Below are 21,632 nucleotides of genomic sequence, written 5' to 3' on the forward strand. Positions count from 1 at the left end.
CCCTGGCTTTCCAGGGAGGCCTTGGCCGCCTGGCTCATGATGTGAACCACCCTCTGCAGTATGGCCGGCCTGCCCACGAAGGTCTTCGGCAGCATGGCCACCAGCTGCTCGTAAGCCGGCAAAGGCCGCGCAATCTCGAAATGGCACCGGAAGCCCACGTCCACCATCACCCTTTCGCTCTGCCCGGTGGCCTTCATGTCCTCCACCATCACGTCAACGTAAAAGTGCCCACCTGCACACGCATTAACCTTGGCGCCACCAGCACTACTAATTACTAAGCTAAATCAGAGAGAGTTCATCAACCCGCCCGCACTGCCTCTCCTCTCCGTCATGCATATGCCTGCATCAAACCCCTTCCTCTGCAGATATCTCATCAGACCCGACAGAGCATACTGAGTGCTTGCTCCACTGTCGCCAACCAGCTTGTGCACTAGATGCCCATCTGCAGCTGCCGTTGCCTTGGCAACACAATCGGCCAGCTTCACGTCTGCAACTACCTCATGAGAGTTTTGCAGAATAAAACCCAGCTCCTGCATTCATCAGGACATTACTGAAGGGTCCATAAGCCAAAATCTATGCAAGAATGGAAGGCATGGTCGGATCAATGCTGAACTAGCAAGTTACCTGGATAGCTTCCTTTAGAATTGAGTCACAACATAAGCCACTAGTACAAGTTCCTCCGGGGAGTATATCGTTGCTGCCAGTAGATCCCACTGAAGAGTCCATCTCCAGGAACTCATCAACCATAGCCCTTAAGCAGGCAGAGCTTGGCTCAATGTGCGTGGTGGTGCTGCTTAGCAAGATTTTGAAATCGCACATCCTCGGACTGGTGAAGAGCTGTGGAGTTGAATGGAAAGAGAAGACGGATGTAGACTAAAGAAGAGGTTGATGTTTAAATAAGATGGATACAAGGGGGCCATGGTCGAGGAGAATACAAGCCGGGATAAACTCCATGCAGCGTCAGCAGCACAGATATGGTTGTGGGACACGTTCCACAGGCCCCACGTGCCGTGGCGACATATGGTCAAATCGGTTCGGCTAAAAAGTAGCTCAAGCCTCGCATCGCAAGAAAGGAATGGCGCAGCTCTCATCGGTTTTTGTGTAAGATCGTCTTGGTCCTTGCTGCCACGTACTTATTTTTTTTTTGGCAACCTACATCTTTCACGAAAAACCCAGGCTTAGCCAGTGAATGGTAAATTCACACTAACCAAATCCAATTTTCAACGTGCACTTTAAATTATCAAGAGTATTCACTCAAACCATCAAGGGTGTCATTTATTCACCCAAATTATCAAGGATTATCAAGGATGCATGCATTACCACTAATTAATGCAGCAAAGGTCCCTCAATGAACAATCTACGCTTGGCAAGACCCCCCACTATGCCACCCCTCCCTCAAGCCATCGCTAGGTAGGTAAGGGACACACACACCCTCCTCAGGGAACTCATCAAAGAGACATCATTGTGTGTGATTTTCTTTCATTCAGAATCCACCCCTAGATGTAGAGCAAACAAATATATATATATATGTATATATATATATATATATATATATAGAGAGAGAGAGAGAGAGAGAGAGAGAGAGAGAGAGAGAGAGGCAAAGACACACAACACAATAACAATAAATATATAGGATTAATAATTTCCTTTTTTGGCATCAAGAAAATAAAGCGTACCAAAACACTAGTTCTCCCTAACGATAGTTGCTGGCGGTCAGACAACCCATTTGGTCGCCAAGGTTCCTTCCTTCAGTATAGGCGGTCTCATCACGAGTCAGTATTTCTTGTTCTCTTAACAACTTTTGTGACAGCTTCTTGAAATTGGGTAGTACCTATACGAATGTAAGGAGGAAGGGGGATACTCCTTGGGTATGTGTGACAATGTTCAAAAGAGGCTATCTTCTGGGTAGTCCATCTCTCTTGTCGCTACTCTATGTTGTATGAATGTCTATTTTTGTGTTAACTACTACCATTGAGAGGCATGAATGAATGGGGATCTAGCCCATATGTAATATTAGTTAACTCCCTTGGATACAAGTAGATCAGAGCTCAACGCTCTGCGTTGGCTATTACATTAAGCATAGTAGAGATGTCGTTGTGCTTCAAGAGCCGACTAGGTGGTCCTGAACCACTGAAGTATCGGGTCTTGACCGAACGGTGACACTTTTGGCGATCCTAATAGGCCAGAAAAGGGGAGTAGGAAGGTAAGGGGTTAGTTCTACATAGGAAGCTTGAATTGTTTTCATGTACATGACATGCATGTTCTCGTTATTAAAACTCCTGATGTAGAGGAGTTAGTCAGGGTAGGTCATGAGAGGAAGTGTGCATGCCATGGTGTTCATGTGTGAGTCATAGTAATGCAATGGAGGATGCATGGAGAATGAAGGAAGTTCAAGCAGAGCGATGCGGTAACACCGCACAGTCGGAGGCCTTTGAATATGGGGGGCAGCCACATCAAGCAAATAGACTTCCAAAAGGGCCCCTGCACTAGCAAAAGCAAGAATGAAAAAACCAAGATCCTCTAGAAGAGATCGAGGGAGAGGAAGAACACCAAAAGCTCCAAAACAGGAGATAGGGATACCAAGAAGAAGTCGAAGAACAAGTAGCCTTGGGAAGGATGTCTCTAAAATACCCAAAGCTCAAGGGAAAAAGTGAGGAGAATCCAGATGCTCATATCTTTGCCTTTAAGACTATCTTCTTGGCTACTAGAGCACCATTGCCACAAAAAAAAGAGTATTTTGCAACGACTCAAGGTAGCAAGGCCACTAGCTGTATGTACAATACAGTCTGGACCATTTCTAGACATTTGAGGAACTGAAGAGAGCTTTCCTAAAGAGATTCCAGACAGATAAGACCACCACTAAGGTACTAGAAAAGATGTAAAGGATGACTCAGAAGAAGACGCCAATATAAGATTATGCAGTAGAATTCATTGTATTATTAATGTGTCTCTAGACCAACCCAACAAACTTGTAGTATCCACACTGATTTGTGAAAGGGTTGAGGGAGAAGCTCGAGATGACAATAGCCTCTTACAATTTGGAGACTCCCACATTTGGACAAGTGGTGGGCCAGAGCAATCAAGGCTGAAGGAATCTTGAGGTAAACAAGGAAAGACCCCAAGAAGAAAAAGAAAAGAGCTGAAGGAATCTTGAGGCAGACAAGGAAAGACCCCTAGAAGAAAAAGAAAAGGGCTTACAAAAGAAAAGAGAAGAAAGAAGAAACTTCTGAGTCAGAATCTAGTGGACACCTTGGAATCAAACTTTAGTCAAGACTTGGATGGCAAAGAGCGGAAGCCCCAAAAGAGGAAAGGCAAGAAGCAGGCAATGGATGTTCAGGAAGAACTGAAGGGCACCCTAGCCAAGCTAGCCAGAGAACCTGTAGGATTTGGAGTGAGACCGAACCTCTAGTGCACCAAGTACCAGGGTCACACAAAAGAAGAATGTCAGATGAAAACCACCCAGCAACCAAGTGTCATTTGCAATAAGAAAAACCACACTGGTCACTAATACATGATTTTACAATGCTTAGAATGTTTCGGATCCGAAATAAGTCTGAATCGCATCTGAACAGAATAACAAAGATCCGGGTTGCTTGCCACACATTTGTCCATGCATGATTGGAATTTCATGCCTCTTCGGCGCTGTTTGTGCCATTGTTGAAAACTTCTGCCATTGACCATGCTCGTGCATCTTTTTTGAGAACCCGGATTCGGACAGTTAGAAGTTGAGGATCCGGGACCCCATCAGAGAACGGACCACTCGAACTTGTGCTAGGGAAGTTGCTCTATGTCCACATCACTCCGTGCATGGATTTAAGCATCGCAAATTGTTCTCCCAGCGCATCAAAGTTGGGTCCCAGCGCCATTCAACACACTTGTTAATCTCCTTGGTTCTCGTCTCATGGTCTCTTCTTGGAGTAATTGGTTTTGTTGATTTGCATGGTACACAGCTAGATCAATGCATTCTAGCTCTACCACATGGTAGAGCTAGACCTCAAATGCAATTCTAGCTCCACCACATGGTAGAGCTAGACCTCAAAGCATTCTAGCTCTACGATGTGGTCTAGGTTGGATACAGCTCTACCACGTGGTAGAGGTAGATCAAATGCAATTCTAGCTTCTTGGTTCTTGTAATGTGAACTAGATTTCTTCTTGGAGTAATTGATTTTGTTGATCTGCATGGTACATAGCTAGATCGATGCATTCTAGCTCCACCACATGGTAGAGCTAGATCGAATGCAATTGTAGCTCCTTGGTTCTCGTCATGTGAAGTAGGTCTCTCATTAGTGTAATTGGTTTTGTTGATCTGCATGGTACACAGCTAGATCCGAGTTGCTTGGCACACATTTGTCCATGCATGATTCGAATTTCATGCCTCTTCGGCGCGGTTTGGGCCACGGTTGGAAATTTTTGCCATTTGGCACGCTCGTGCATCTTTTTCGAGAACCCGGATTCGAACAGTTAGAAGTTGAGAATCCGGGACCCCATCAGAGAACGGACCACACGGACTTGTGCTAGGGAAGTTTCTCTATGTCCACATCACTCCTTGCATGGATTTGGGCAACACAATCACTTCTTGGCAAAGATAGTGCAAAATCACCATAACAGGGTTTCGGATCCGAAATGAGACCGAATCGCATCTGAACACAACAAGAAAGATCCGGGTTGCTTACCACACTTTGTCTATGCATGATTCGAATTTCATGCCTCTTCGGTGCCGTTTGTGCCACGGTTGGAAATTTCTGCCATTTACCACACTCGTGCATCTTTTTCGAGAACTCGGATTCGAACAGTTAGAAGTTGAGGATCCGGGAACCCATCAGAGAACGGACAACACGGACTTATGCTTGGGAAGTTGCTCTATGTCCACATCACTCCGTGCATAGATTTGGGCATCGCAATCACTTCTCACAACGAGTCAAAGTTGGGTCCTGGCGAAGATAGTGCAAAATCGTCATAAGAGAGTTTCAGATCCGAAATGAGTCCGAATCGCATCTGAACATAACAAGAAAGATCCGGGTTTCTTGCCACACATTTGTCAATGCATGATTCAATTTTCATGCCTCTTCGGCGCGGTTTGGGCCACGGTTGGAAATTTCTGCCATTTGGCACGCTCGTGCATCTTTTTCGAGAACGCGGATTCGGACAGTTAGAAGTTGAGGATCTGGGACCCCATCAAAGAACGGACCACACGGACTTGTACTAGGGAAGTTTCTCTATGTCCTCATCACTCCGTGCATGGATTTGGGCATCGCAATCACTTCTCCCGGCCCGTCAAAGTTGAGTCCCGGACGAAGATAATGCAAAATCGCTATAACAGAGATTTGGATACGAAATGAGTCCGAATCGCATCTGACCACAACAAGAAAGATCCGGGTTGCTTGCCACACATTTGTCCATGCATGATTCGAATTTCATGCCACTTCGGTGCCGTTTGGGCACGGTTGAAAATTTCTCCATTTGGCATGCTCGTGCATCTTTTTCGAGAACCTGGATTCAGACAGTTAGAAGTTGAGGATCCGAGACCCCATCACAAAACGGACCACACGGACTTATGCTAGGGAAGTTGCTCCACATCACTCCGTGCATGGATTTGGGCATCGCAATCACTTCTCCTAGCGCATCAAAGTTGGTCCTGGTGAAGATAGTGCAAAATTGCCATAATAGAGTTTCCGATCCAAAATGAGCCTGAATCGCATCTGAACACAACAGAAAAGATCCGGGTTGCTTGCCATACATTTTTCCATGCATGATTCGGTTTTGATGCCTCTTCGGTGCCGTTTGGGCCACGGTTGGAAATTTTTGCCATTTGGCACGCTCGTGTATCTTTTTCGAGAATCCGGATTCGAACAGTTAGAAGTTGAGGATCTGAGACCCCATCAGAGAACGGACACACAGACTTGTGCTAGGGAAGTTGCTCTATGTCCACATCACTCCGTGCATGGATTTGGGCATCGCAATCACTTCTTCCAGCGCCTCAAAGTTGTCTCCTGGCGAAGATAGTGCAAAATCGCCATAACAGAGTTTCGAGTTCGAAATGAGTCCGAGTCACATCTGAACACAACTAGAAATATCCGGGTTGCTTGCCACACATTTGTTCATGCATGATTCAATTTTCATGCATCTTCGGCACCATTTGGGCCTCGGTTGGAAATTTTCACCATTTGGCACGCTCGTGCATCTTTTTCGAGAACCCGGATTCGGACAGTTAGAAGTTGAGGATCCGGGACCCCATCAGAGAACGGACCACTCGAACTTGTGCTAGGGAAGTTGCTCTATTATGTCCACATCACTCCGTGCATGGATTTGGGCATTGCAATCACTTCTTCCAGCGCGTCAAAGTTGGGTGCCAGTGCCATTCAACACACTTGTTTATCTCCTTGGTTCTTGTCATGGTCTCTTCTTGGAGTAATTGGTTTTGTTGATTTGCATGGTACACAGCTAGATCAATGCATTCTAGCTCTACCACATGGTAGAGCTAGACCTCAAATGAAATTTTAGCTCCACCACATGGTGGAGCTAGACCTCAAAGCATTCTAGCTCTATGATGTGGTCTAGGTTGGATACAGCTCTACCACATCGTGAAGGTAGATCAAATGCAATTCTAGCTTCTTGGTTCTTGTCATGTGAAGTAGATTTCTTCTTGGAGTAATTGTTTTTGTTGATCTGCATGGTACACAGCTAGATCGATGCATTCTAGCTCCACCACATGGTAGAGCTAGATCGAATGCAATTGTAGCTCCTTGGTTCTTGTCATGTGAAGTAGGTCTCTTCTTCGAGTAATTGGTTTTGTTGATCTGCATGGTACACAGCTAGATCCGGGTTGCTTGCCACACATTTGTCCATGCATGATTCGAATTTCATGTCTCTGCGGCGCCGTTTGGGCCACGGTTGGAAATTTTTACCATTTGGCATGCTCGTGCATCTTTTTCGAGAACCCGGATTTGAACAGTTAGAAGTTGAGAATTCGGGACCCCATCAGAGAACGGACCACACGGACTTGTGCTAGGGAAGTTACTCTATGTCCATATCACTTCGTGCACGGATTTGGGCAACGCAATTACTTCTCAGCAAAGATAGTGCAAAATCACCATAACAGGGTTTCGGATTCGAAATGAGACCGAAACGCATGTGAACACAACAAGAAAGTTCTGAGTTGCCACACATTTGTTCATGCATGATTCGAATTTCATGCCTCTTCGGTGCCATTTGGGCCACGGTTGGAACGCTGGTGCATCTTTTTCGAGAACCCGGATTCGGACACTTAGAAGTTGAGGATCCGAGACCCCATCAGAGAACGGACCACACGAACTTCTGCTAGGGAAGTTGCTCTATGTCCACATCACTCCGTGTATGGATTTGGGCATCACAATCACTTCTCCCAGCGCATCAAAGTTGGGTCCTAGTGAAATTAGTGCAAAATGCTATAACAGAGTTTCGGATCCGAAATAAGTCTGAATCGCATCTGAACAGAACAACAAAGATCTGGGTTGCTTGCCACACATTTGTCCATGCATGATTCGAATTTCATGCCTCTTCGATGCTGTTTGTGCCATTGTTGGAAATTTCTGCCATTTACCATGCTCGTGCATCTTTTTTGAGAACCCGGATTCAGACAGTTAGAAGTTGAGAATCCGGGACCCCATCAGAGAACGGACCACACGGACTTGTGCTAGGGAAGTTGCTCTATGTCCACATCACTCCGTGCATAGATTTGGGCATCGCAATCACTTCTCTCAGTGCGTCAAAGTTGGATTCCGACGAAGATAGTGCAAAATCGCCATAAGAGAGTTTCAGATCCGGAAATGAGTCCGAATCGCATCTGCACACAACAAGAAAGATCTGGGTTTCTTGCCACACATTTGTCCATGCATGATTCGATTTTCATGCCTCTTCCGCGCCATTTGGGCCACGGTTGGAAATTTCTGCCATTTGGCACGCTCGTGCATCTTTTTAGAGAACCCGAATTTGGACAGTTAGAAGTTGAGGATCCAGGACCCCATCAGAGAACGGACCACTCAGACTTGTGCTAGGGAAGTTGCTCTATGTCCACATCACTCCGTGCATGGATTTGGGCATCGCAATCACTTCTCCCAGGGCATCAAAGTTGGGTTCCAATGCCATTCAACACACTTGTTTATCTCCTTGGTCCTTGTCATGGTCTCTTCTTGGAGTAATTGGTTTTGTTGATTTGCATGGTACACAGCTAGATCAATGCATTCTAGCTCTACCACATGGTAGAGTGAGACCTCAAATGAAATTCTAGCTCCACCACATGGTAGAGTTAGACCTCAAAGCATTCTAGCTCCACCACATGGTAGAGCTAGATCTCAAAGCATTCTAGCTCTACGATGTGGTCTAGGTTGGATACAGCTCTACCACGTGGTAGAGCCAGATCAAATGCAATTCTAGCTTCTTGGTTCACGTCATGTGAAGTAGATCTCTTCTTAGATTAATTGTATTTGTTGATCTGCATGGTACATAGCTAGATCGATGCATTCTAGCTCCACCACATGGTAGAGCTAGATCGAATGCAATTGTAGCTCCTTGGTTCTCCTCATGTGAAGAAGCTCTCTTCTTCGAGTAATTGGTTTTGTTGATCTGCATGGTACACAGCTAGATCCGAGTGGCTTGCCACACATTTGTCCATGCATGATTCCAATTTCATGCCTCTTCGGTGCCGTTTGGGCCACGGTTGAAAATTTTTGCCATTTGGCACGCTCGTGTATCTTTTTCGGGAACCCGGATTCGAACAGTTAGAAGTTGAGAATCCAGGACCCCATCAGAGAACGGACCACACGGACTTGTGCTAGAGAAGTTGCTCTATGTCCACACCACTCCGTGCATGGATTTGGGCAACGCAATCACTTCTCGGCAAAATCACCATAACAGGGTTTCAGATCCGAAATGAGACCAAATCGCATGTGAACACAACAAGAAAGATCCGGGTTGCTTGCCACACATTTGTCCATGCATGATTCGAATTTCATGCCTCTTCGGTGCCATTTGGGCCACGGTTGGAAATTTCTCCATTTGACACGCTCGTGCATCTTTTTCGAAAACCCGGATTCAGAGAGTTAGAAGTTGAGGATCCGAGACCCCATCAGAGAACGGACCACACGGACTTATGCTAGGGAAGTTGCTCTATGTCCACATCACTCCGTGCATGGATTTGGGCATCGCAATCACTTCTCCCAGTGCGTCAAATTTGGGTCCCAACAAAAATAGTGCAAAATCGCCATAACAGAGTTTCGGATCCGAAATAAGTTTGAATCGCATCTGCACAGAACAACAAAGATCCGGGTTGCTTGCCACACATTTGTCCATGCTTGATTCGAATTTCATGCCTCTTCGGTGCTGTTTGTGCCATTGTTGGAAATTTCTGCCATTTACCATGCTCGTGCATCTTTTTGGAGAACCCGGATTCAGACAATTAGAAGTTAAGAATCCAGGACCCCATCAGAGAACGGACCACACGGACTTGTGCTAGGGAAGTTGCTCTATGTCCACATCACTCCGTGCATAGATTTGGGCATCGCAATCACTTCTCACAGTGCGTCAAAGTTGGGTTCCGGCGAAGATAGTGCAAAATCGCCATAAGAGAGTTTCAGATCCGAAATGAGTCAGAATCGCATCTGAACACAACAAGAAAGATCCGGGTTTCTTGCCACACATTTGTCCATGCATGATTCGATTTTCATGCCTCTTCGGCGCCCTTTGAGCCACGGTTGGAAATTTCTGCCATTGGCACGCTCGTGCATCTTTTTCGAGAACCCGGATTCGGACAGTTAGAAGTTGAGGATCCACGACCCCATCAGAGAACGGACCACTCAGACTTGTGCTAGGGAAAGTGCTCTATGTACACATCACTCCGTGCATGGATTTGGGCATCGCAATCACTTCTCCCAGCGCATCAAAGTTGGGTCCCAATGCCATTCAACACACTTGTTTATCTCCTTGGTTCTTGTCATGGTCTCTTCTTGGAGTAATTGGTTTTGTTGATTTGCATGGAACATAGCTAGATCAATGCATTCTAGCTCTACCACATGGTAGAGTTAGACCTCAAATGAAATTCTAGCTCCACCACATGGTAGAGCTAGACCTCAAAGCATTCTAGCTCTACGATGTGGTCTAGGTTGGATACAGCTCTACCACGTGGTAGAGCCAGATCAGATGCAATTCTAGCTCCTTAGAAGTAGATCTCTTCTTAGATTAATTGTATTTGTTGATCTGCATGGTACACAGCTAGATTGATGCATTCTAGCTCCACCACATGGTAGAGCTAGATCGAATGCAATTGTAGCTCCTTGGTTCTCCTCATGTGAAGTAGCTCTCTTCTTAGAGTAATTGGTTTTGTTGATCTGCATGGTACACAGCTAGATCCGAGTGGCTTGCCACACATTTGTCCATGCATGATTCGAATTTCCTCCCTCTTCGGCGCCGTTTGGGCCACGGTTGAAAATTTTTGCCATTTGGCTTGCTCGTGTATCTTTTTCGAGAACCCGGATTTGAACAGTTAGAAGTTGAGAATCCGGAACCCCATCAGAGAACGGACCACACGGACTTGTGCTAGGGAAGTTGCTCTATGTCCACATCACTCCGTGCATGGATTTGGGCAACGTAATCACTTCTCGGCAACCCCATCAGAGAACGGACCACACGAACTTATGCTAGGGAAGTTGCTCTATGTCCACATCACTCCGTGCATGGATTTGGGCATCGCAATCACTTCTCCCAACGCGTCAAAGTTGGGTCCAAGGGAAAATAGTGCAAAATCACCATAACAGAGTTTCGGATCCGAAATAAGTTTGAATCGCATCTGAACAAAACAACAAAGATCCGGGTTGCTTGCCACACATTTGTCCATGCATGATTGGAATTTCATGCCTCTTCGGCGCCGTTTGTGCCACTATTGGAAATTTCTGCCATTTACCATGCTCGTGCATCTTTTTTGAGAACCCGGATTCAGACAGTTAGAAGCTGAGAATCCGGGACTCCATGAGAGAACGGACCACACGGACTTGTGCTAGAGAAGTTGCTCTATGTCCACATCACTCCGTGCAAAGATTTGGGCATCGCAATCACTTCTCAGCGCGTCAAAGTTGGGTTCCGGTGAAGATAGTGCAAAATTGCCATAAGAGAGTTTCAGATCCGAAATGAGTCCGAATCGCATCTGAACACAACAAGAAAGATCCGGGTTTCTTGCCACACATTTGTCCATGCATGATTCAATTTTCATGCCTCTTCGGTGCCATTTGGGCCACAGTTAGAAATTTTTGCCATTTGGCAGGCTCGTGCATCTTTTTCGAGAACCCAGATTCGGACAGTTAGAAGTTGAGGATCCAGGACCCCATCAAAGAACGGACCACTCAGACTTGTGCTAAGGAAGTTGCTCTATGTCCACATCACTCCATGTATGGATTTGGGCATCGCAATCACTTCTCCCAGCGCATCAAAGTTGGGTCCCAATGCCATTCAACACACTTGTTTATCTCCTTAAGCCTTGTCATGGTCTCTTCTTGGAGTAATTGGTTTTGTTGATTTGCATGGTACATAGCTAGATCAATGCATTCTAGCTCTACCACATGGTAGAGTTAGACCTCAAATGAAATTCTAGCTCCACCACATGGTAGAGCTAGACCTCAAAGCATTCTAGCTCTACGATGTGGTCTAGGTTGTTGGATACAGCTCTACCACGTGGTAGAGCCAGATCAAATGCAATTCTAGCTTCTTGATTCACGTCATGTGAAGTAGATATCTTCTTAGATTAATTGATTTTGTTGATCTTCATGGTACACAGCTAGATTGATGCATTCTAGCTTCACCACATGGTAGAGCTAGATCGAATGCAATTGTAGCTCCTTGGTTCTCCTCATGTGAAGTAGCTCTCTTCTTAGAGTAATTGGTTTTGTTGATCTGCATGACACAGCTACATTCGAGTTGCTTGCCACACATTTGTCCATGCATGATTCAAATTTCCTCCCTCTTCGGCGTCGTTTGGGCCACGGTTGAAAATTTTTGCCATTTGGCATACTTGTGTATCTTTTTCGAGAACCCGGATTTGAACAGTTAGAAGTTGAGAATCTGGAACCCCATCAGAGAACGGACCACACGGACTTGTGCTAGGGAAGTTGCTCTATGTCCACATCACTCCGTGCATGGATTTGGGCAACGTAATCACTTCTCGGCAACCCCATCAGAGAACGGACCACACGAACTTATGCTAGGGAAGTTGCTCTATGTCCACGTCACTCCGTGCATGGATTTGGGCATCGCAATCACTTTTCCCAACGCGTCAAAGTTGGGTCCAAGTGAAAATAGTGCAAAATCACCATAACAGAGTTTCGGATCCGAAATAAGTCTGAATCGCATCTGAACATAACAACAAAGATCCGGGTTGCTTGCCACACATTTGTCCATGCATGATTCGAATTTCATGCCTCTTCGGCGCCGTTTGTGCCACTGTTGGAAATTTCTGCCATTTACCATGCTCGTGCATCTTTTTTGAGAACCCGGATTCAGATAGTTAGAAGTTGAGAATCCGGGACCCCATCAGAGAACGGACCACACGGACTTGTGCTAGAGAAGTTGCTCTATGTCCACATCACTCCGTGCAAAGATTTGGGCATCGCAATCACTTCTCACAGCGCGTCAAAGTTGGGTTCCGGCGAAGATAGTGCAAAATCGCCATAAGAGAGTTTCAGATCCGAAATGAGTCCGAATCGCATCTAAACACAACAAGAAAGATCCGGGTTTCTTGCCACACATTTGTCCATGCATGATTCAATTTTCATCCCTCTTCGGTGCCATTTGGGCCACAGTTAGAAATTTCTGCCATTTGGCAGGCTCGTGCATCTTTTTCGAGAACCCAGATTCGGACAGTTAGAAGTTGAGGATCCAGGACTCCATCAGAGAACGGACCACTCCAGACTTGTGCTAGGGAAGTTGCTCTATGTCCATATCACTCCGTGTATGGATTTGGGCATCGCAATCACTTCTCCCAGCGCGTCAAAGTTGGGTCCCAATGCCATTCAACACACTTGTTTATCTCCTTGGTCCTTGTCATGGTCTCTTCTTGGAGTAATTGGTTTTGTTGATTTGCATTATACACAGCTAGATCAATGCATTCTAGCTCTACCACATGGTAGAGTTAGACCTCAAATGAAATTCTAGCTCCACCACATGGTAGAGCTAGATCTCAAAGCATTCTAGCTCTATGATGTGGTCTAGGTTGTTGGATACAGCTCTACCACGTGGTAGAGCCAGATCAAATGAAATTCTAGCTTCTTGATTCACGTCATGTGAAGTAGATCTCTTCTTAGATTAATTGATTTTGTTGATCTGCATGGTACACAGCTAGATCGATGCATTCTAGCTCCACCACATGGTAGAGCTAGATCGAATGCAATTGTAGCTCCTTGTGTGAAATAGCTCTCTTCTTAGAGTAATTGGTTTTGTTGATCTGCATGGTACACAGCTAGATCCGGGTTGCTTGCCACACATTTGTCCATGCATGATTCGAATTTCCTGCCTCTTCGGCGCCGTTTGGGCCACGGTTGAAAATTTTTGCCATTTGGCATGCTCGTGTATCTTTTTCGAGAACCCGGATTCGAACAGTTAGAAGTTGAGAATCTAGGACCCCATCAGAGAACGGACCACACGGACTTGTGCTAGGGAAGTTGCTCTATGTCCACATCACTCCGTGCATGGATTTGGGCAACGCAATCACTTCTCGGCAAATTCACTATAACAGGGTTTCGGATCCGAAATGAGACCAAATCGCATCTGAACACAACAAGAAAGATCCGGGTTGCTTTCTAGACATTTGTCCATGTATGATTCGAATTTCATGCCTCTTCGGTGCCGTTTGGGCCACGGTTGGAAATTTCTCCATTTGGCACGCTCGTGCATCTTTTTCGAGAACCCGGATTCAGACAGTTAGAAGTTGAGGATCTGAGACCGCATCAGAGAACGGACCACACGAACTTATGCTAGGGAAGTTGCTCTATGTATACATCACTCCGTGCATGGATTTGGGCATCGCAATCACTTCTCCCAGCGCGTCAAAGTTGGGTCTCGGCAAAAATAGTACAAAATCGCCATAACAGAGTTTCGGATCCGAAATAAGTCTGAATCGCATCTGAACAGAACAACAAAGATCCGGGTTGCTTGCCACACATTTGTCCATGCATGATTCGAATTTCATGCCTCTTCGGCACTGTTTGTGCCATTGTTGGAAATTTTCGCCATTTACCATGCTCGTGCATCTTTTTTGAGAATTCGGATTCAGACAGTTAGAAGTTGAGAATCCGGGACCCCATCAGAGAACGGACCACACGGACTTGTGCTAGGGAAGTTGCTCTATGTCCACATCACTCCTTGCATAGATTTGGGCATCGCAATCACTTCTCACGCAGCGCGTCAAAGTTGGGTTCCGGCGAAGATAGTGCAAAATCGCCATAAGAGAGTTTCAGATCCGAAATGAGTCCGAATCGCATCTGAACACAACAAGAAAGATCCGGGTTTCTTGCCACACATTTGTCCATGCATGATTCGATTTTCATGCCTCTTCGGCGCCATTTGGACCACGGTTGGAAATTTCTACCATTTGGCACGCTCGTGCATCTTTTTCGAGAACCCAGATTCGGACAGTTAGAAGTTGAGGATCCAGGACCTCATCAGAGAACGGACCACTCAGACTTGTGCTAGGGAAGTTGCTCTATGTCCACATCACTCCGTGCATGGATTTGGGCATCGCAATCACTTCTCCCAGCGCCTCAAATTTGGGTCCCAATGCCATTCAACACACTTGTTTATCTCCTTGGTCCTTGTCATGGTCTCTTCTTGGAGTAATTGGTTTTATTGATTTGCATGGAACATAGCTAGATCAATGCATTCTAGCTCTACCACATGGTAGAGTTAGACCTCAAATGAAATTCTAGCTCCACCACATGGTAGAGCTAGACCTCAAAGCATTCTAGCTCTACGATGTGGTCTAGGTTGGATACAGCTCTTCCATGTGGTAGAGCCAGATCAAATGCAATTCTAGTTTCTTGGTTCACGTCATGTGAAGTAGATCTCTTCTTAGATTAATTGATTTTGTTGATCTGCATGGTACACAGCTAGATCGATGCATTCTAGCTCCACCACATGTGAGAGCTAGATCGAATGCAATTTATAGCTCCTTGGTTCTCCTCAAGTGAAGTAGCTCTCTTCTTAGAGTAATTGGTTTTGTTGATCTGCATGACACAGCTAGATCCAGGTTGCTTGCCACATATTTGTCCATGCATGATTCGAATTTCATGCCTCTTCGGCGTCGTTTGGGCCACGGTTGAAAATTTTTGCCATTTGGCACGCTTGTGTATCTTTTTCAAGAACCCACATTCGAACAGTTAGAAGTTGAGAATCCGGGACCCCATCAGAGAACGGACCACACGGACTTGTGCTAGAGAAGTTGCTCTATGTCCACATCAGTCCGTGCATGGATTTGGGCAACGCAATCACTTCTCGGCAAAATCACCATAACAGGGTTTTTCGGATCCGAATTGAGACCAGATGGCATCTGAACACAACAAGAAAGATCCGGGTTGCTTGCCACACATTTGTCCATGCATGATTCGAATTTCATGCCACTTCGGTGCCGTTTGGGCCACGGTTGGAAATTTCTCCATTTGGCATGCTCGTGCATCTTTTTCGAGAACCTGGATTCAGACGGTTGAGGATCCGAGACCCCATCAGAGAACGGACCACACGGACTTATGCTAGGGAAGTTACTCCACATCACTCCGTGCATGGATTTGGGCATCGCAATCACTTCTCCCAGCACGTCAAAGTTGGGTCCCGGCAAAAATAGTGCAAAATCGCCATAACAGAGTTTCGGATCCGAAATAGGTCTGAATCGCATCTGAACAGAACAACAAAGATCCGGGTTGCTTGCCACACATTTGTCCATGCATGATTCGAATTTCATGTCTCTTCGGCACTGTTTGTGCCATTGTTGGAGATTTCTGCCATTTACCATGATCGTGCATCTTTTTTGAGAACCCGGATTCAGACAGTTAGAAGTTGAGAATCCGGGACCCCATCACAGAACGGACCACACGACTTGTGCTACGGAAGTTGCTCTATGTCCACATCACTCGGTGGATAGATTTGGGCATCGCAATCACTTCTCACAGTGCGTCAAAGTTGGGTTCTGGCGAAGATAGTGCAAAATCGCCATAACAGAGTTTGGGATCAGAAATAAGTCTGAATCACATCTGAACAGAACAACAAAGATCACTTCTCACAGTGCGTCAAAGTTGGGTTCTGGCGAAGATAGTGCAAAATCGCCATAACAGAGTTTGGGATCAGAAATAAGTCTGAATCGCATCTGAACAGAACAACAAAGATCCGGGTTGCTTGCCACACATTTGTCCATGCATGATTCGATTTTCATGCCTCTTCGGCACTGTTTGTGCCATTGTTGGAAATTTCTGCCATTTACCATGCTCGTGCATCTTTTTCGAGAACTCGGATTCAGACAGTTAGAAGTTGAGAATCCGGGACCCCATCAGAAAACGGACCACACGGACTTGTGCTAGAGAAGTTGCTCTATGTCCACATCACTCCGTGTATGGATTTGGGCAACGTAATCACTTCTCGGCAACCCCATCAGAGAACAGACCACGCGAACTTATGCTAGGGAAGTTGCTCTATGTCCACATCACTCCGTGCATGGATTTGGGCATCGCAATCACTTCTCCCAACGCGTCAAAGTTGGGTCCCAGTGAAAATAGTGCAAAATCACCATAACAGAGTGTCGGATCCGAAATAAGTCTGAATCGCATCTGAACAAAACAACAAAGATCCGGGTTGCTTGCCAAACATTTGTCCATGCATGATTCGAATTTCATGCCTCTTCGGCGCCGTTTGTGCCACTGTTGGAAATTTCTGCCATTTACCATGCTCGTGCATCTTTTTTGAGAACCCCGATTCAGACAGTTAGAAGTTGAGAATCCGGGACCCCATCAGAGAACGGACCACACGGACTTGTGCTAGAGAAGTTGCTCTATGTCCACATCACTTCCTGCAAAGATTTGGGCATCGCAATCACTTCTCACAGCGCGTCAAAGTTGGGTTCCGACGAAGATAGTGCAAAATTGCCATAAGAGAGTTTCAGATCCGAAATGAGTCCGAATCGCATCTGAACACAACAAGAAAGATCCGCGTTTCTTGCCACACATTTGTCCATGCATGATTCCATTTGCATGCCTCTTCGCTGCCATTTGGACCACAGTTAGAAATTTCTGCCATTTGGTAGGCTCGTGCATCTTTTTCGAGAACCCAGATTCGGACAGTTAGAAGTTGAGGATCCAGGACCCCATCTTTCGAGAACCCGGATTCGAACAGTTAGAAGTTGAGAATCCAGGAACCCATCAGAGAACGAACCACACGGACTTGTGCTAGGGAAGTTGCTCTATGTCCACATCACTCCGTGCATGGATTTGGGCAACACAATCACTTCTCGGCAAAATCACTATAACAGGGTTTCGGATCCGAAATGAGACCAAATCGCATCTGAACACAACAAGAAAGATCCAGGTTGCTTTCCACACATTTGTCCATGCATGATTCGAATTTCATGCCTCTTCGGTGCCGTTTGGGCCACGGTTGGAAATTTCTCCATTTGGCACGCTCATGCATCTTTTTCGAGAACCCGGATTCAGACAGTTAGAAGTTGAGGATCTGAGACTGCATCAGAGAACGGACCACACGAACTTATGCTAGGGAAGTTGCTCTATGTCCACATAACTCCGTGCATGGATTTGGGCATCGCAATCACTTCTCCCAGCGCGTCAAAGTTGGGTCCGGCAAAAATAGTACAAAATCGCCATAACAGAGTTTCAGATCCGAAATAAGTCTGAATCGCATCTGAACAGAACAACAAAGATCCGGGTTGCTTGCCACACATTTGTCCATGCATGATTCGAATTTCATGCCTCTTCGGCACTATTTGTGCCATTGTTGGAAATTTCCGCCATTTACCATGCTCGTGCATCTTTTTTGAGAATTCGGATTCAGACAGTTAGAAGTTGAGAATCCGGGACCCCATCAGAGAACGGACCACACGGACTTGTGCTAGGGAAGTTGCTCTATGTCCACATCACTCCGTGCATAGATTTGGGCATCGCAATCAGTTCTCACGCAGCGTGTCAAAGTTGGGTTCCGGCGAAGATAGTGCAAAATCGCCATAAGAGAGTTTCAGATCCAAAATGAGTCCGAATCGCATCTGAACACAACAAGAAAGATCCGGTTTTCTTGCCACACATTTGTCCATGCGTGATTCGATTTTCATGCCTCTTCAGCCCCATTTGGACCACGGTTGGAAATTTCTACCATTTGGCACGCTCGTGCATCTCTTTCGAGAACCCGGATTCGGACACTTAGAAGTTGAGGATCCAGGACCTCATCAGAGAACGGACCACTCAGACTTGTGCTAGGGAAGTTGCTCTATGTCCACATCACTCCGTGCATGGATTTGGGCATCGCAATCACTTCTCCCAGCGCATCAAAGTTGGGTCCCAATGCCATTCAACACACTTGTTTATCTCCTTAAGCCTTGTCATGGTCTCTTCTTGGAGTAATTGGTTTTGTTGATTTGCATGGTACATAGCTAGATCAATGCATTCTAGCTCTACCACATGGTAGAGTTAGACCTCAAATGAAATTCTAGCTCCACCACATGGTAGAGCTAGACCTCAAAGCATTCTAGCTCTACGATGTGGTCTAGGTTGTTGGATACAGCTCTACCACGTGGTAGAGCCAGATCAAATGCAATTCTAGCTTCTTGATTCAGGTCATGTAAAGTAGATATCTTCTTAGATTAATTGATTTTGTTGATCTGCATGGTACACAGCTAGATTGATGCATTCTAGCTCCACCACATGGTAGAGCTAGATCGAATGCAATTGTAGCTCCTTGGTTCTCCTCATGTGAAGTAGCTCTCTTCTTAGAGTAATTGGTTTTGTTGATCTGCATGACACAGCTACATTCGAGTTGCTTGCCACACATTTGTCCATGCATGATTCAAATTTCCTCCCTCTTCGGCATCGTTTGGGCCACGGTTGAAAATTTTTGCCATTTGGCATACTTGTGTATCTTTTTCGAGAACCCGGATTTGAACAGTTAGAAGTTTAGAATCTGGAACCCCATCAGAGAACGGACCACACGGACTTGTGCTAGGGAAGTTGCTCTATGTCCACATCACTCCGTGCATGGATTTGGGCAACGTAATCACTTCTCGGCAACCCCATCAGAGAACGGACCACACGAACTTATGCTAGGGAAGTTGCTCTATGTCCACATCACTCCGTGCATGGATTTGGGCATCGCAATCACTTCTCCCAACGCGTCAAAGTTGGGTCCAAGTGAAAATAGTGCAAAATCACCATAACAGAGTTTCGGATCCGAAATAAGTCTGAATCGCATCTGAACAGAACAACAAAGATCCGGGTTGCTTGCCACACATTTGTCCATGCATGATTCGAATTTCATGCCTCTTCGGCGCCGTTTGTGCCACTGTTGGAAATTTCTGCCATTTACCATGCTCTTGCATCTTTTTTGAGAACCCGGATTCAGACAGTTAGAAGTTGAGAATCCGGGACCCCATCAGAGAACGGACCACACGGACTTGTGCTAGAGAAGTTGCTCTATGTCCACATCACTCCGTGCAAAGATTTGGGCATCGCAATCACTTCTCACAGCGCGTCAAAGTTGGGTTCCGGCGAAGATAGTGCAAAATCGCCATAAGAGAGTTTCAGATCCGAAATGAGTCCGAATCGCATCTAAACACAACAAGAAAGATCCGGGTTTCTTGCCACACATTTGTCCATGCATGATTCAATTTTCATCCCTCTTCGGTGCCATTTGGGCCACAGTTAGAAATTTCTGCCATTTGGCAGGCTCGTGCATCTTTTTCGAGAACCCAGATTCGGACAGTTAGAAGTTGAGGATCCAGGACTCCATCAGAGAACGGACCACTCCAGACTTGTGCTAGGGAAGTTGCTCTATGTCCATATCACTCCGTGTATGGATTTGGGCATCGCAATCACTTCTCCCAGCGCGTCAAAGTTGGGTCCCAATGCCATTCAACACACTTGTTTATCTCCTTGGTCCTTGTCATGGTCTCTTCTTGGAGTAATTGGTTTTGTTGATTTGCATTATACACAGCTAGATCAATGCATTCTAGCTCTACCACATGGTAGAGTTAGACCTCAAATGAAATTCTAGCTCCACCACATGGTAGAGCTAGATCTCAAAGCATTCTAGCTCTACGATGTGGTCTAGGTTGTTGGATACAGCTCTACCACGTGGTAGAGCCAGATCAAATGCAATTCTAGCTTCTTGATTCACGTCATGTGAAGTAGATCTCTTCTTAGATTAATTGATTTTGTTGATCTGCATGGTACACAGCTAGATCGATGCATTCTAGCTCCACCACATGGTAGAGCTAGATCGAATGCAATTGTAGCTCCTTGTGTGAAGTAGCTCTCTTCTTAGAGTAATTGGTTTTGTTGATCTGCATGGTACACAGCTAGATCCGGGTTGCTTGCCACACATTTGTCCATGCATGATTCGAATTTCCTGCCTCTTCGGCGCCGTTTGGGCCACGGTTGAAAATTTTTGCCATTTGGCATGCTCGTGTATCTTTTTCGAGAACCCGGATTCGAACAGTTAGAAGTTGAGAATCTAGGACCCCATCAGAGAACGGACCACACGGACTTGTGCTAGGGAAGTTGCTCTATGTCCACATCACTCCGTGCATGGATTTGGGCAACGCAATCACTTCTCGGCAAAATCACTATAACAGGGTTTCGGATCCGAAATGAGACCAAATCGCATCTGAACACAACAAGAAAGATCCGGGTTGCTTTCTAGACATTTGTCCATGTATGATTCGAATTTCATGCCTCTTCGGTGCCGTTTGGGCCACGGTTGGAAATTTCTCCATTTGGCACGCTCGTGCATCTTTTTCGAGAACCCGGATTCAGATAGTTAGAAGTTGAGGATCTGAGACCGCATCAGAGAACGGACCACACGAACTTATGCTAGGGAAGTTGCTCTATGTATACATCACTCCGTGCATGGATTTGGGCATCGCAATCACTTCTCCCAGCGCGTCAAAGTTGGGTCTCGGCAAAAATAGTACAAAATCGCCATAACAGAGTTTCGGATCTGAAATAAGTCTGAATCGCATCTGAACAGAACAACAAAGATCCGGGTTGCTTGCCACACATTTGTCCATGCATGATTCGAATTTCATGCCTCTTTGGCACTGTTTGTGCCATTGTTGGAAATTTCCGCCATTTACCATGCTCGTGCATCTTTTTTGAGAATTCGGATTCAGACAGTTAGAAGTTGAGAATCCGGGACCCCATCAGAGAACGGACCACACGGACTTGTGCTAGGGAAGTTGCTCTATGTCCACATCACTCCTTGCATAGATTTAGGCATCGCAATCACTTCTCACGCAGCGTGTCAAAGTTGGGTTCCGGCGAAGATAGTGCAAAATCGCCATAAGAGAGTTTCAGATCCGAAATGAGTCCAAATCGCATCTGAACACAACAAGAAAGATCCGGGTTTCTTGCCAC

The 21,632-nt window shown here is 45.8% G+C and overlaps 1 protein-coding gene across 1 annotated transcript; it reads right to left on the reverse strand.

The window, feature by feature from the left end:
• Window positions 1-284: 284 nt before the first annotated feature.
• LOC147625677 (uncharacterized) lies at window positions 285-840 on the reverse strand. The gene is made up of 2 exons (XM_086817716.1): window positions 625-840; window positions 285-530 (listed from the first exon to the last, which is right to left on the reverse strand). Exons 1-2 carry the CDS (start codon window positions 817-819, stop codon window positions 285-287), a joined length of 441 nt encoding a protein of 146 aa, XP_086673842.1. The 5' UTR covers window positions 820-840.
• Window positions 841-21,632: the final 20,792 nt, after the last annotated feature.

Source organism: Cibotium barometz, chromosome 23 (assembly GCF_041138505.1).
Source record: "Cibotium barometz isolate CiBa-2024 chromosome 23, ASM4113850v1, whole genome shotgun sequence".
Lineage (NCBI taxonomy): Eukaryota > Viridiplantae > Streptophyta > Polypodiopsida > Cyatheales > Cibotiaceae > Cibotium > Cibotium barometz.

Excerpts from the sequence above, each read along its gene's own strand:
- LOC147625677 (XM_086817716.1), bottom strand. The coding sequence starts at position 819 with ATGTGCGATTTCAAAATCTTGCTAAGCAGCACCACCACGCACATTGAG. Across the intron at positions 531-624 it reads TTCTAAAGGAAGCTATCCAG|GAGCTGGGTTTTATTCTGCA; the intron begins GTAACTTGCTAG and ends TGATGAATGCAG.